This window comes from Syzygium oleosum, unplaced genomic scaffold (genome assembly GCF_021117445.2).
Source record: "Syzygium oleosum isolate NSW1041296 unplaced genomic scaffold, Sole_v2.1 Sole_v2.04, whole genome shotgun sequence".
Taxonomy (NCBI): domain Eukaryota; kingdom Viridiplantae; phylum Streptophyta; class Magnoliopsida; order Myrtales; family Myrtaceae; genus Syzygium; species Syzygium oleosum.
In genome coordinates, this window is record NW_026607488.1 from 8,857,514 (window position 1) to 8,872,096 (window position 14,583).

The window sequence follows — 14,583 nt, forward strand, 5'->3', positions numbered from 1 at the left end:
AGCACTCTCGGGTGTCGGCACGATGCATTTAGGATTTTACTCTTTGAATTCAAAATTACATGAAAAGAAGCAAACTCTCTTTCCCTTTAAGCGAACTTGATACTCGTTTGACCTTTCTAAAAGGTTGAGGTGGAATGGGCCATTCTGTCACTACAAGAGCTCATCGGTCCTCCTCCACCATTGCTATATAACTATAAGTGATTAATGATCATACCATCAAATTCCAATGTTGCGATATTTCCTATCATGATAATTATTCATGTATGTCAATTATTTATCGAACATTAAATTGTCAATTACGCGATTGATTTGTGTTGATTACGGAACCGTATTGAGTGGAAAAGTTATAATAACGAGTAGGCAATTTAAGGTTAAATTAGTTTTAACATATTTAATCAAATGAATTAATCATCAAGGTTACCGTGGGGTGGATTTGCCGACCACGGGCAAGAGAAATGGAGGTTTGGGCTCTCGTGGGATTCAGTGTTGCTCATATTTTACGATTTCACTTGCTTAACACATGGTATAGTAAAGAAAGCAACCACGTAGTTGTGCTGTCGGTGAGAAGGGAGCCGGCGCATCGGCCCTAGCTTCTTTACGTTGCACCGTGAACGGGCGATGTTTCAAACCTCAACTCATGTTGTTTCACTATCGAGTTGGAGATCCTTTAATAAGGCAATTCGTATCGATCTACTTACTGCAAACCCAGGAAGAAAAACTTCGTCTAGGACTTCCTCAAAGGCAGCTTGTATCCTGCTCCTCCCAACCTCTTCCCCAACAACAGCAAACGGGTTGGTTCCTCTACTTGGTTATATTTCATTATTTTGAAGATTATTTCCCAGTTCTTAAGAATATCCATGCATATGCAATAATCTGATTGGGAATATCATAATGAATTTTAACAATAGAACAATGCTATTCCATTACATTAAAAAAATTTATAATCAAAATAAAACAATCACCATTCCTTTTTACGAATTTGCAATTTACCTGATAAATAAATTGGAAGCCCGATTATCTCATTTCATTCCATTGAACCACTTGACATAACTTTTGAACTCCTTGACGATTTTCACAAAGAATCCAAATATCGTGTATGTGTCATTGTTTCAATAGACCCTTAACATGTTTTATACTTATTTGTGGAAATTCAAAACCATTAATTTCAATCATTTGCAAATGTTTCATTAGTACTTCTTTATATACGTAGGTTGATGTTTTTTTTTTCAATATTAACAATTAAAAAAGATCAACAAGAGACATAATCAAGACACTTAAAGATTTGACACCCATAAAATCTAGGAGGATTTCAGCACCAGACGATCCCGCCAACTACTAGTGCTGTAGATGCGGAAGGGTGATTGGCTTAGTTTGTGAAATGAGTCTAGGCCATAAATTTTTAGAGATAACGTACTTGGAACTAAATCTTTTACTTCAGTTGCTGGTTGAACATCTTTCTAATTTTTCAAGAATTTCATCATCATGCATCAACTCTTTAATTTCTGTGTTCTTAGTTGAGCAATTCTTAGGGTTTTCATCTACTGCCAAGTCAGACATATTTTTTCAACAATTTCCTCTTTGGCGACAAATAAAGTTGTTATATAGGCCAAATGGTATGTGGTAATATTCAAAGCTTGATTAAATATAGCAATAGAAACTCCCACAGCCTATATTGTGCTTACATTGCACGTATATCTCCCTTTGATTGTGCATATTTTGATTGAGATATTATCTTTGAATATTTATTTGATAAAACCTATAAATAGACTGATTTATGCTTCATTAGCATTAGTAGTTAAAAAAGTTTCAATAAGAGACATAATCAAGACACTTAAAGACTTTACACCCAAAACGACCATGAGGGTTACAGCACCAAATAGTAGAGATAATGTTTGCAAGAGACCAATGATCTCGCCAACTACTAGTGCAATTGATGTGGAAGGGTGATTGGCTTACTTTGTGAAATGAGTCAATGCCATATATCTTCGGAGATAACGTACCTTTTACTGGAACTAAATCTTTTACTTCACAGTTGCTAGTGGAACCTCTTTCCAATTTCTCAACTATTTTATCATCAAATATCAACTCTTTCATTTCTATGTTCATAGTTGAGCAATTCTTAGGGTTTTCATTTTCTGCTAGGTCATCACATGTTTCTCCAATAGTTTCCTCTTCGGCAACAAATGAAGTGGTTGTACAGGCCAGAGGGCATGTAGTAATGTCTCCTAGTTAAAAAAGTTCAATAGGTGACATTATCGAGATACTTTACATACTTTACACCCATAAAAGCCACGAGGGTTTTAGCACCAAATAGTAGAGATAATATTTGCAAGAGACCAACAATCCCGCTAAGTAGGGAAAAGTGTCAGAATAGTGCTAAACCTTTTGTATTTGTGCAATTTAGTCTTAAACCTTTTATTTTTGTGTCAATTAAGTCCTTCCGGCTAATTTTGACCGTATATTGCTAACGTGAACGCCGGTCAGCTTATGTGACACTACCGGCGTTAACGTAAACAATTTTTAATAATATTTTTTAATTTTATAATTTTTTATTTTTTATTTCCTTATTTTCTTTTTTTATTTCCTTTCTTCTACCTTTGATCAGTGACTGGACACCGGTCACCGGCCATGGCCGCTGTTGCCCACCACGGGCGAGGCCTAGGCCGAGCCTTGGCGAGGGTATTCCCTAGTGATGGCAGGCAAGGCCCGGTGAGGGTCAACCTTGCCCAGGCCAAATTTGGTGAGGCCGACCCTCACCCAAGCCATAACGGTCTCACCAGATCTGGCGAAGGTAGCCTGCTTAGGTAAAGGTCGGCCTTGCCCAGGGAAAATTTAGCGAGGCTGCCATGGTTTGGGCGAGGGTCGGCCTCGCTAGATCTGGCCTGGGTGAGGCCGACCCTCGTCTGGCCTTGCCTACCCTCTCTAGGGAACGCCCTTGCCCAGGCAAGGCTTGGCTGAGCCTCGCCTGTGTGGCGAGCGACGTCGGCCTCGTTCGGTTGAGGCCAGGTGGTCGACCATGGCCGATGGCCAGTGTTCGATCACCAGCCAAAGGTAGAAGAAAGGGCAAAAGAAAAGAAGGAAAAAAAAGAAAAAAATAGAAAAAAAAATATTATTATTATTATTAAAAGTTGTCTATGTCAGTGTCGGTGGTGCCACGTAGGCTGGTCAGCATCTACTTCAGCAATATTCGGCAAAAATTAGCCGGAAGGACTGAATTGGCACAAAGATAAAATGTTTATGAATTAAATAGCACATATGCAAAATGTTTAGAACTTTTTTGACACTTTTCTCCTGCCAAGTACTAGTGTAGTAGATGCGGGTGATTAGCTTACTTTGTGAAATGAGTCCAAGCCATATATCTTCAGAGATAACATACCTTTTGTTGTAACTAAATCATTTACTTTTCAATTGCCGATGGAACCTCTTTCGTATTTCTCATGCATTTCATCATCAAGCATCAACTCTTTCATTTCTATGTTCTTAGTTGAGCAATTCTTAGAGTTTTCATTTTATGCCAAGTCAGCACATGCTTTTCCTATAGTTTTCTCTTCGGCGACAAATAAAGTTGTTATACAAGCTAGAGGCTATGTGGTAATGTTCAAAACTTGATTATATATGGCACTGGAAACTCCCACAACTTATATTGCACGTATATCTCCTTTTGATTGTTCACATGATTGAGATATTATCTTATAATAGTTATATAATAAAGCCTGTAAATAGGGTGATATATCCGTTATTAATATTAGCAGTTAAAAAAGTTCAATAAAAGACATAATCAAGATACTTACATATTTTACACCCATAAAAGTTAAAGAGTTTCATTATAGTCGACCAGGGAAAAAAGGAACAGCCACAATTAGGGGTGAGCGGTTCAAGTTCCTTACAAGTTTCACCTAGAACCTATAACCTACCCTCGGGTATACGTTCCTCCTTTCTTAGAACCTGGAACCTACCTTATCATAGGTTACAGGGTCTAATAGGTTCTTTTTTATTTATTTCATTTTTAGTTAAAGAAAACGAAAATGAACACAACAATACTGAACAAGCTTATCATTTACCAAAGAGAATACAAAAGACTAGTTGTCCTGGCATTACAGTTCAAATAAATACAATTAAAATGAGAAGTCATTGTGTGAATCGATACTGGGGTGAGCGGTTTCATGTTCTATACAGGTTCCACCTGGAACCTGTTCATGACAATAGGTTTCTCATTTTTTAGAATATGGAAACTATCCTATCACAGGTTCTAGGGTCAGTTCCAGGGCCTACCGAGGTTCCACCTGTATTATTAATTAAACAATTACAGTAAATCATCACTTTTAATGACCACTATTTACTGCTTTGATCCACTGACCACAATTTATATTTAGACATAAGAAGAATATGAAATATTAATAAATCATAAAATGAAAGCTTAGACTAGTGGTTCCAGATTATACACTCATCATCTAATGCCACGAAACACCGCAGGATCATACGAAGACATAGACAAAGAAAAAATACAAAAAATTTGTTTAGGTTTAAGGTTTAAGGTTTCACCTACCTAGAACCCGGAACCTACCCGTTGAAATAGGTTTCCTAATTTTTGGAATCTGGAACCTACCCTGCATACTTTGGAACCTGAAATCTACAGGTTCTCACCGATCAGGTTCTCAGATTTCAGGTTCTACTCTGGAACCATGCTCACCCCTAACTACGATCAATTTGCGACATACCAAAAACATATTGATGAAAATTGACATGTGCTGGAGTAACTCGATTTCAAGGAGAGTGATAGGGATTACTCTTCGATTCCAAGCTCGAGCACAAAGTCCACGAACGGGGCTTCGATTGAGTGCGAATTCTACTCGAAACCAAGTGCAATGGAAAGCGAATACATTGGAATTGAGATTACACGCAATTGAAATATATTGAAAGAAAAAAAAATGACTGGAATTGAAGTTATGAAAAAATAAATGCAAAGAATTGAAGGATACAATGAAAATTTAAAGTAAATTCAACAATCATATTATGCTTTGAATGATATTTGTTGGATTTGCTTGATTAGGCGTAACATCAATGATTATGTTGCTGGCCAGCGCATTTTTTGCTTTGATTAGGCATCAAACATGTGACCAAGATTGCTTGAAAGTAAAAAGATCGCAGGAATTTGAAGTACTTGATAATGTGAACTAAAAGCTTGACTTCAAATCCTCCCCACAGTTGGAAATATGCCTTCAAACTTCAGAAGACGGGGATTAGCAACTCAAGATTGAAAACAACATTAGAAAGTTCATTAGATTCTCAAATTTCTATTAGAAAGGAAAAATGGTTGCGATAGCTAACCATTTATAATGGAACACCCTTATAAACAATGGGTCGATTAATTTGCGAGTTACCTATGTTTGTATGATAAAGTAGTGCTAGATGATCGTGCGTTAAGTCCACGGTTTAATCTACGCAGGCTGTCTATTGCGTTCTTGAAAGAGGCCTCACTGACTATGTACATCAAAAACATGCTTCATACCTTTGCAGATATAGCATGTGAATCCAAGAAAGCTGCTGAAAACAATAATGTAGAATGATGTATTGACATGTTTGTAACATTTGAGAGATTAGTATAGACAAATTATTTAAGTTGTGTCATTTAATCAAACGGTTCATGAGCGATTTTCAGTGACCATGTGCTCTTAATTATCGCAAGCAAGAGATTTAATACAATCTAAGAAGCTTTCAGGAAGAAATTAGGTGAAAAGCCATGTTCATCGTAATAGTGTATGGTAAAATGGAATAGCCATGGCAAATAGCCATTCTGAAAGAATTTGAAGGATGCTCTGTCCTTTTTCTTAGGCCAACAATGGAGTGTCCAGCTCTTTAAGCCCCTCAGTGACTAAACAATTACAGCTATGAACTCCAAAGGTACTCCAAAAGCCTGCATACAGACGTGAAAACCTAAGTGATTCTTTTATGTAAAACTTCATAGGGAATTCTCCAGAGGTAGGAGCCATCGAAACTCGAATTTGAGGAGAAATTTATCTTTCTAAATCAGCAGATGGCTTTGTCAAAATCAGCATGAGTTCTATTTCGTCGTACAAAATAGAACCATTCCGAACTAACGGCGACGTTGACCATGATGAGTCTGATCTATACTGAGGACAATTTCTTATGATGGCAAAGCATAGCAAAGCTTTTCCCCTCAACTAGATGGTAACAAAAGTTGATCCTCGATGCTGCGAAAAGCCATCGCACACTATGTCAAACTCAAGGCGACAATCTTCTACTTATGGCAACCTGAATGTTCTTAAAACATTAAAGAGAGAAAGAAACTGGGCAATCTGAAATTCTTTTTCATTTACAGTTCGGGTCTTGTTTCAAGTCCCACATGAACGCTTTTCTCCATCACGAATATGTGCGCAGAAATTAAATGACTTACAACCCCATAGAGAACTTCCCTCTGGAAAAGTGCACTTGTGAGTACAAGAACTTTCAAGAATCGCTAACTAGTTCGAGTGACGGCATCGAAGTTCCTGCTAAGAAGGCTTTGATGAGTGCAAGAGCTAGCTTCGGTTTATGAAGAGGCACTTCATGACCTGCTCCTCTCACAGATACAAAGGTGAGTCCCGCATACTCCTGAGTCCATCCACCCACCTGGAAGAACAAATCATGTTTTAACCCAAGATTACAGCTTTGCCATTGCTTACACAAATGCTAAATTGATCCAACATCTTTCATGAAAATTATGTTAAGTAGGCATCGCCCCTGTTTGAAAGAACATAAAATTTTGTCGCTGACAAGAAAATGCCCTATCAGTTTGCCTTGGAATGAGGAATAAACAATTTTGAGAGAGGGTCAAATCATGTGCTTTATAATAAATGGGTATCTGCAATTTACGAAGTGCAACGATGCGGCTCTCCAATTTTTCCTTTCAATAAATGGCAAGCATGCTTCCTGATTTAGCAACAACATACTGTAGAGAGAGAGAGAGAGAGAGAGAGAGAGAGAGAGAGAGAGAGAGAGAGAGAGAGAGCCATAGAAATTTACCTTCCCATCATCATACCAAGCGCGAAAAGGCTCCACAGTTGGAAGCTTTAAAGAATCTACCGTGTACCGCGTGGATGTGATGGGGATGACAGCATCCGTATCACCACTGTCATAGGGAAAGAGATGGATGAAGTAAGAGAACAACATTGTCACTCATCTTATATAATGTGCAATATGACAAAACCCGGTATCTGGATGTGACCACAATGATAGACCAGTGTACTAAATAAAATGGAATCTCAGAATGAACATGATCCCCTATTAACACTACACTAAAGCCATTGTCTGAACATCCTTGTACCAACAGCTCCAAGGTTATAAATTAATTTTATGAATGGCCCAACACTAAATTTGTACCAACAAATCTAAGGGAAGCTAGATTTTCCCTTCTGTATGGTTGTATTATAAGGTACATAATTGATCAATTCTTACATTTGCCTCATGAAATGGATCCTACACCTACATATATCTGGGAAAGCATATTCAAATGGACTGCCTCTCTTGCTATAGCCACAAAAGAAAAAGACTGCTGCTGTTTAAGTTAATATACAACTCCTAGAAAACTTGAATCTAACACTTCGTCAATTCGAAAGAAGGAATACATTCATTCTTCGAGAGATACCTGAACATCCAGATACGAAGTCCTTCGTGCATAAGCTCACGGTAGATGTCCAGCACCGTACGAGGAGAATCCTTCCAATTCTCATTTACTAAGTCACTGCAGATCACAAATTTGAATGCGGTAAAAGATTGCAATACACCATAACCTCCAAGGAAAACGAAGCAAAAGGGAGAGACGAAAGGATGGCTCCATAGTGGTGCATGTCACATGTACAAAACAAAGTTTAGAATTGACTCACGAAAGAGCCGACTCTCCTTTTTTTTTTTATTAGACTAGGCTATCATGGGGAGGGCAAGGTGGGAAAAATATCTGTGACTTCTTTGATCTCGCTCAGGGTGGACAATGACCAAGCTTTAGTTCCCATAAAAACCCACTTTAAAAGACAGTTCCACTAGGACCTCAATCAGTACCATGGTTTCATGTTTCGAATGAAGAACAAGATAAGAATTGCTGCAAATTATGCATCACCCCTTTGCTGAGGTAAGGAAAGCACAACTTTGCAACACGGATGCTTGTGTTCAGTTATGTAAGGAGATCATGCACAGCTGAAGATGCATCGAAATGATGCATACATTCATCACTGCATTGGAGATCTTGAACTAGTACTCTCAGCAAACCTATTTTAGAATTATGCAGCTGAAGGATAGAACAACAGAAAAACCCGTATACCTAGCCCATTGTTCTACCTTCTTTTGCTCCTTATGTTTCCTTGATCACTTACAATGGGTAATGGGCTAATGGCCATAGATTCTATTTCATACCATTTTCTAACTAAGATTAATGTCAGTCCCTTAGGGGGGAGAAGATTAATTTCTTGCCATTGATTTACCAACCAGAAGCTATGAGGTTGATTATTCACTGGAACTTATGCTTGTACACAAGAATGAAAATTCAATCCAGGGCACCAAGCCTGAGTATTTATGAGTCGCACTAAATGATATGCACCTGCAAGTGTCCCATTTAGCTGGCGTAAATTCCTTGTCAACATGAAGTGCCTTCTGAACCTCAGCATGGTTGAAGTATTTAACTGAGTGCTCCTCTGTGCAAGGATCATATTTCTCATTGACATGGCCAATGACCTGTAAGACATTATTTTTCAAGAACACCCACAAAACATATAGAAAACATAATGCTTTTTGAGAGCACGGTACTATCTTTCTGTTCAACTTGCCTATTAAGAACCATTTCAGCTCCACAAGGCGGTAAAATTATTGTGTGAAGCGTGAGTGTATGCTGGACAAACTGGTTATACTGTGCATTTCAAGACACCATCACAAAATAGGGTAGAGATATCTTGACAAAAGCTTGAACAATTGTAAGGATTACAAGGTTGAAATGTAAAAAAACAATAAATTACTGGAAGAATATGCCAAAGTGTGAGTAAGTCAAACTTCAGACAAAAGCAATAGATTGCATTCTTCATGAAAATGCAAGTGAAAATGCAATCTAATGTTTGTTGTCCCATTGTACCCCTAATTCTTCTGTTTAAACCAAGAAAAGAAAGTGTGGAGAGCCGAAATCATGTGACAAATTCTGTGGTTAGTCAAACTTCAGCTAGTCCAAAGTACTACTAAGGACAGATCCAGAGTCGAGTTATTACCGAGTAGATATCCAGGAACAAACAACCATTTTTTAGTGAAAATATTTAAAAGGAGACAATTCTGGGTTATATTAGCTTTAATTATTGTCGCATCTAAGTAGTCAGTGGATAACAGGAGACTTGCTGTTGCCAACTAAACACATGACGCTTGATCAAATGATGAATAGAACTGCTCTGGAGAATCTCAGCTAGCTCTTTCCCACTTGTATAGATAAGTGAAAATTACGCAAAGAGAAATTTGGTCTTTATCTTTTGCAAGTGCTAGTACCGATAATCTTCAAAACAAGAGTTTTGGGAATCTTCCCCTGGAAGAATTATGTGGACAATCACCTGCTATAGTATCTCTTTTGGCAGCACCCTACTCTCATATGTATCAATCATCTAGTAGTGTCAACTTAAGGTAATATAGAGAAGCAGTAGGGGAGCAAGAGCTCATGCTATTTTAGAGTTAGTTCCTACCAGCAAGACTGTCCAATTTTGTACGGTATCATCCCTCCTGAGCCAGTAACTATTGTAAACCAACCAAGTAACTATGTTAATCCACAAAACCAATACAGAATAAACCACTGTTTTAAAAACTGGCCAGGTGAGAGAACCAGTCAACCAACAGGTTCAAATAAATACTACAAATACTAACGTTATTAGTGTAAGAGCCATAGTTTAAGCTCTGGTCTAGGCTTGGATCTACAGACATATCACGGACATTGAAAGAATAAGTAATGTTTGCCTTTATTAAAAGAACATGAACTCACTTTCATTCTTTTGCGAAGGCGGTTTGACTGGCTACCATTAACAGGGCAAAGAGGAGTGTATATACTGTATGGATCGATATCTCCGAGTTCGTCACTAGCTATGTCTAGAACTTTATCACAAGCACTTGAGGTGTGTATAAAAGACTGAAAATCACAGAGAACATTCAGCAGCTTGAATGTCTGATCAGAAATCAAACCAGCTGACCACATAAATTGGAAGACCCCAAGATGATCATGGTAATCATCAGTTAGAGCATTTCCGACCTGCATTATGTACATATGAATTTAGTTAATGAGCATCGAACATGCAGTAATGTTTTCCTCCAGAAAGACAGGTACATACCATATAGCCCTTCAGATTGATTACATTTTCACCGGATGCTTTGTTGTACTTTACAATGGCTTTGCTCAATTGAGGAACATAGTGACCTGCAATTTTAGCCAGTCAGTGTTTCTGCATCTTCATCACATTCCAAAGTGCATTAGTAAAGGAAAACCTCCACTTTAACAATACGGTGTATCTTTGACTGGCACTATGCCTCTGAATGCAGAAACCACAACATTTAAATAATAATTAAATGACATTTCATCCTACTATATGAATAGTGGAAGGTGGTAAAAACCCATATGATAGTTTTTCTACTCAATAGGAAGCCAGAAGAAAGAATATTGAAAGAGCCTTGATAAAATCTGCGAGCACGGCCGAGCATGCATGTGGACATACCTATATTGAAAGGTCAAATAGGACTCTCCAAGACGTAGTATACTTGGTGCAACCAGAAAGTGAGAGAATCAGATCGATTCATTTAATACAACAAAGAGCACAGCAGAATTTCGCTAACCTTGGAAAATAGCGATTCGGAAAATGATGATAAAAGCTAAGCAAAAAGCTGAGTTTTTAACCAAATTATCTAAAGAAGATGTTTTTGGCTAATCTGCATTGAATCGATACAGCAATAAGCACAATTGGTACCTGCATAGCTCTCTCCTGTGATATAGAATTCCCTCCCTTTCAACTGGGGAAAGCGCTCAAACCACTTGAGTAGAAACGCCAGTGAATCCTCAGCTGAAAGTATCGCGATGGCAACACATGGAAATGTGAGGAAGTCACATGTAAGAACAAGGAGGTTGGACATTACTGGAAAAGAATAATTATAGTACCAGTTCTTTTGTCTCCATTGTTCAGCAAATCCGAGGACGTATTGGAGTAGGAAAAACCAACACCAACAGGTGAATCAAGAAACAACAAGTTGGCAACTGCAGGATTGGTAATGTAGGAGTCAGACGAGGTTGTGAACTAATTTGCATTTGAGTTTCACCACATCAAAATATACACTGGACATATAATGACTAGTTGGCTGTTTCTTTCTCTTTTTTTCTGCCAGACTTTTATCCAGGCAGTTTATCAATGTGATCTTTCACCCACAAAATTATCCGAGAAAAAGGAGAGGAAGATGTTAAAAAGAAGATGGAATCAGAAAATGAAGTTCATTAGATAAGTGGCCTCCTACAGAAGGAGACAGTTGATTTTTAAAGTACATAAAGAGCACGCAGAAATTCGTGACTCCAAAAATGGGGACACAATTAGCCAATTGAATAACTAAAGTTCGAACACCATAACAATCAAATAATGAGACAACGAAACAAAAATACCAAAACTTGAGGTAGCATAGTGGGAATTCTGAATGCTGTTCATAATGGGTAAAAGGGAACAACAAAGCTACAGTTAAGAAATAAACTCATAAGTCATTACCGAACAATTTAGCATAATGACAAGCTATTAGTTACCTTGATTCCAAGAGTAAGGATTGAGATAGAGGCTCAAATCCGGCCGGATATGGAAAGGGCCTATTTCCTCCGCCTCCCCATAAGCGATTGACGAGCACCCTGGCCCTGCAGCAACCCATCTGAAGCTTAGAAGAGAAAGCCTCTTTGGAAAAGCCAGCTTTATGAAGCCAAAAATAACAAAAGACTCCACAGTACAACAAAAAACAGCACGTCAGGTGAAAAAGAAGCTTATTACATCACTGGTAAGATGCAAATTGTAGCCAAAAGAACAAAAGCATCGAAAGAAAAGCGGAATTAACTCATATCAACAACTAAAGCTAACATCTACGGAAAAGAGTAAGGCCAAAAACCGCAAAAGAAAGACAGGACAGTCTCAATCAGAAACAAAAAAGAATGAGTGAAAGGGAAGCAAAGCAAACATCATTTCATATACTGTACTAAAACACCACCGAAACGGCGAAAATCCGCGGGATTAGTCAAGTCGAAAGGATCGGATAACCGATTTATTAAAAGCAGCAAAAAGCCAAAACAAATTCAATACTCAAAAGTCAGAATAGATGCTTAAAGCTATGAGATGATTTTTCACCTCCATTCAGCCAAAGCACAAGGGGCTTAGAATCAGGGTCCTCAGCGGCCTCAGTGAACCAATAGAACAAGGCCCTCCCCGATTCTTGATTGACCGACACATAGCCCGAGTAGTGGGCGAAGCTGATGTTGAAGCTCTGCCCCGGGAGCTCGAGAACCCTGTCCAGCTGCTGCTGGACGAGCGGGTCTTCCTCCGAGACACCCAACTGGAGATTGATGACAAAGACGAAGACCCGAACGAGGAGGAGGAAACCCCATTTGGGATTGGCCATCTTTTTCCCTCGAGAAGTTGTTGAATACTCTGAGGAATGGGGAAACAAGAAACGATTTTTAAAGAGAAACCAGCGGTGTTATTGGGTGGTTGCTTCGCTAAAATAGACAAACGGAAGCGACAGCAATAATGTCTGCGACGCCAATATCTCTGGCCAAGAAATCAGACAGAGAGGGCGATTGCTCCCGATTCGCGTGATGGTCTGTTCTTAAAGTCCCCGAGGCATGGGAAGGTGATGTTTTTTTCTCTTGTAGTTTTGTGAAAATCTGTAATTCGTGGGCAACTGTCATTCCATTTTCATGTCGCATGTAAGGGACATGACTCTTGCCAGCAAAAGAGATTTACCCTATAAAATAGAGAACTAGAAGGACAAGCTCTCGTGGAGTTGACTGCGCTGCTGAACAATGGAACGTTAGTTGGGAGACAAAGGTAGGGAAGTGGCGACTACGTTACTTGGAGACAGACAAGTATGAGTTCTCCGTTACGGTACCGAGTTCCAATTCCAACCCATCAGTTGCTTTCTAATCAAAACTAGTGAGCACTGCTAGCTGCACTTGACCACGTGATTTGAGATGAAAATAAGGGAACTTGATTACTTTGAACTAGACATGGCCACGGTTTAGGAACCGTAGGTTCCGGTTCGGAACCGGCGGTTCCGGTTCGTGGCCATGTATGAACCGGAACCGGCGGTTCCGGGCCGGTTCCGATTCCGGGCCGGTTCCGGTTCGAGGGGGGCGGAGGAGAAAAGGGGAGGAGGCGCAGGGTAGCGAGGGGGGAGGAGGAGGGGGCGTCGGCGTCGGCGGTTGCGGCCATGGGCGGGGGCGACGGCGGCAGGGGTCAAATCTGGGAAGACGGGGGGCGGGCGGAAGAGAAAAGGGGAGGACCCGAGGAGGCGCAGGGGAGAGGGGGGAAGGAGGGATTTGGAGGAGGACTGGAGGAGGTGGGCGTGGGTGGGGTTGGAACGTGGGGCTGCAGGCTCTCGCTGCTTGTTGTCAGCGACGTTGACGAAGATCTTGTCGAAGATCTTGTAGAGGCCGGGGATGTAGGCGACGGGGCGGTGGACCACCTCGTCGCCCTCGTAGACCCACAGCGACTGGGTGTGCTTCTCGACGGAGCCGATGTAGGTGTCGGGGCGGAAGAGGATGTGCTCGAGCTGGGACTTCTTCTGGTAGGTCTCCTCCACGGTCCTGCCCTTGCACGCCGCCGTTGGCGATGTTGCTAGTCTGCAGGGGGAGCGCGTGGGCCATGGGTTGCTACGGCGGAGGAGGGGAAGATTCTGGAGAAGAGGAATCGCTGCAACAGTAGTTTTTTTTTTGGAACCGGGCCCGGAACCGACGGTTCCAAAATTATTGGAACCGGAACCGGGCCCATAGGCCACGGGCCGGTTCCGGTTCGGAACCGCGGGCCCAGTCAACGGGCCGGTCCCGGGTTTGACCCGGGCCGGTTCCGGGCCAAAACCGGCCCGTGGCCATGTCTACTTTGAACCTTTCTTTGTTTTTTCTTTAAACTGAAGTCTCTCTCTCAAACTACTCTCCTCTCTCTCTCTGTTCCCCGCAGCCATTCCATGGCGCCAAGCTTGGTCTTCCTTTAGTAAATGAGGCTTCTTTTATTCGGGTGCATCCGAAAGCTGTGACCACTTGTCTAGCCTTTTCTTGATTTTACCAAGGATCGTTGAGAACCGCGCCGTACTCGAGCCTGTGATGTGGAGGGGCAAATCAAAGTCTTGAAGATGCAGCCTGGAGGGGATTAAACAGGATCTCCCAATTGAGCATCAAGAACTGAATGGCAGGGACAACAGGAGTCGTGTGCGTCGATGCGCGCTTCTGGGGCACAAAGTTGTGAAAGAAGAAAGCAAATCCAACTCAAATGGCAAGATTTAGGATGAGTACTCATTTATACAAGCTGCCATCTGTGAAGTTCATCCTCATAGGTGCATAACATG

The 14,583-nt window shown here is 40.5% G+C and overlaps 1 protein-coding gene across 1 annotated transcript; it reads right to left on the minus strand.

Moving 5' to 3' along the window:
• Window positions 1–6,309: 6,309 nt before the first annotated feature.
• On the minus strand, window positions 6,310–12,897 carry LOC115679487 (serine carboxypeptidase II-2). The gene is made up of 10 exons (XM_030603084.2): window positions 12,372–12,897; window positions 11,786–11,890; window positions 11,159–11,254; window positions 10,971–11,063; window positions 10,341–10,426; window positions 9,998–10,261; window positions 8,591–8,724; window positions 7,646–7,741; window positions 7,024–7,129; window positions 6,310–6,630 (listed from the first exon to the last, which is right to left on the minus strand). Exons 1-10 carry the CDS (start codon window positions 12,640–12,642, stop codon window positions 6,469–6,471), a joined length of 1,413 nt encoding a protein of 470 aa, XP_030458944.1. The 5' UTR covers window positions 12,643–12,897; the 3' UTR covers window positions 6,310–6,468.
• Between the last annotated feature and the right edge of the window lie 1,686 nt (window positions 12,898–14,583).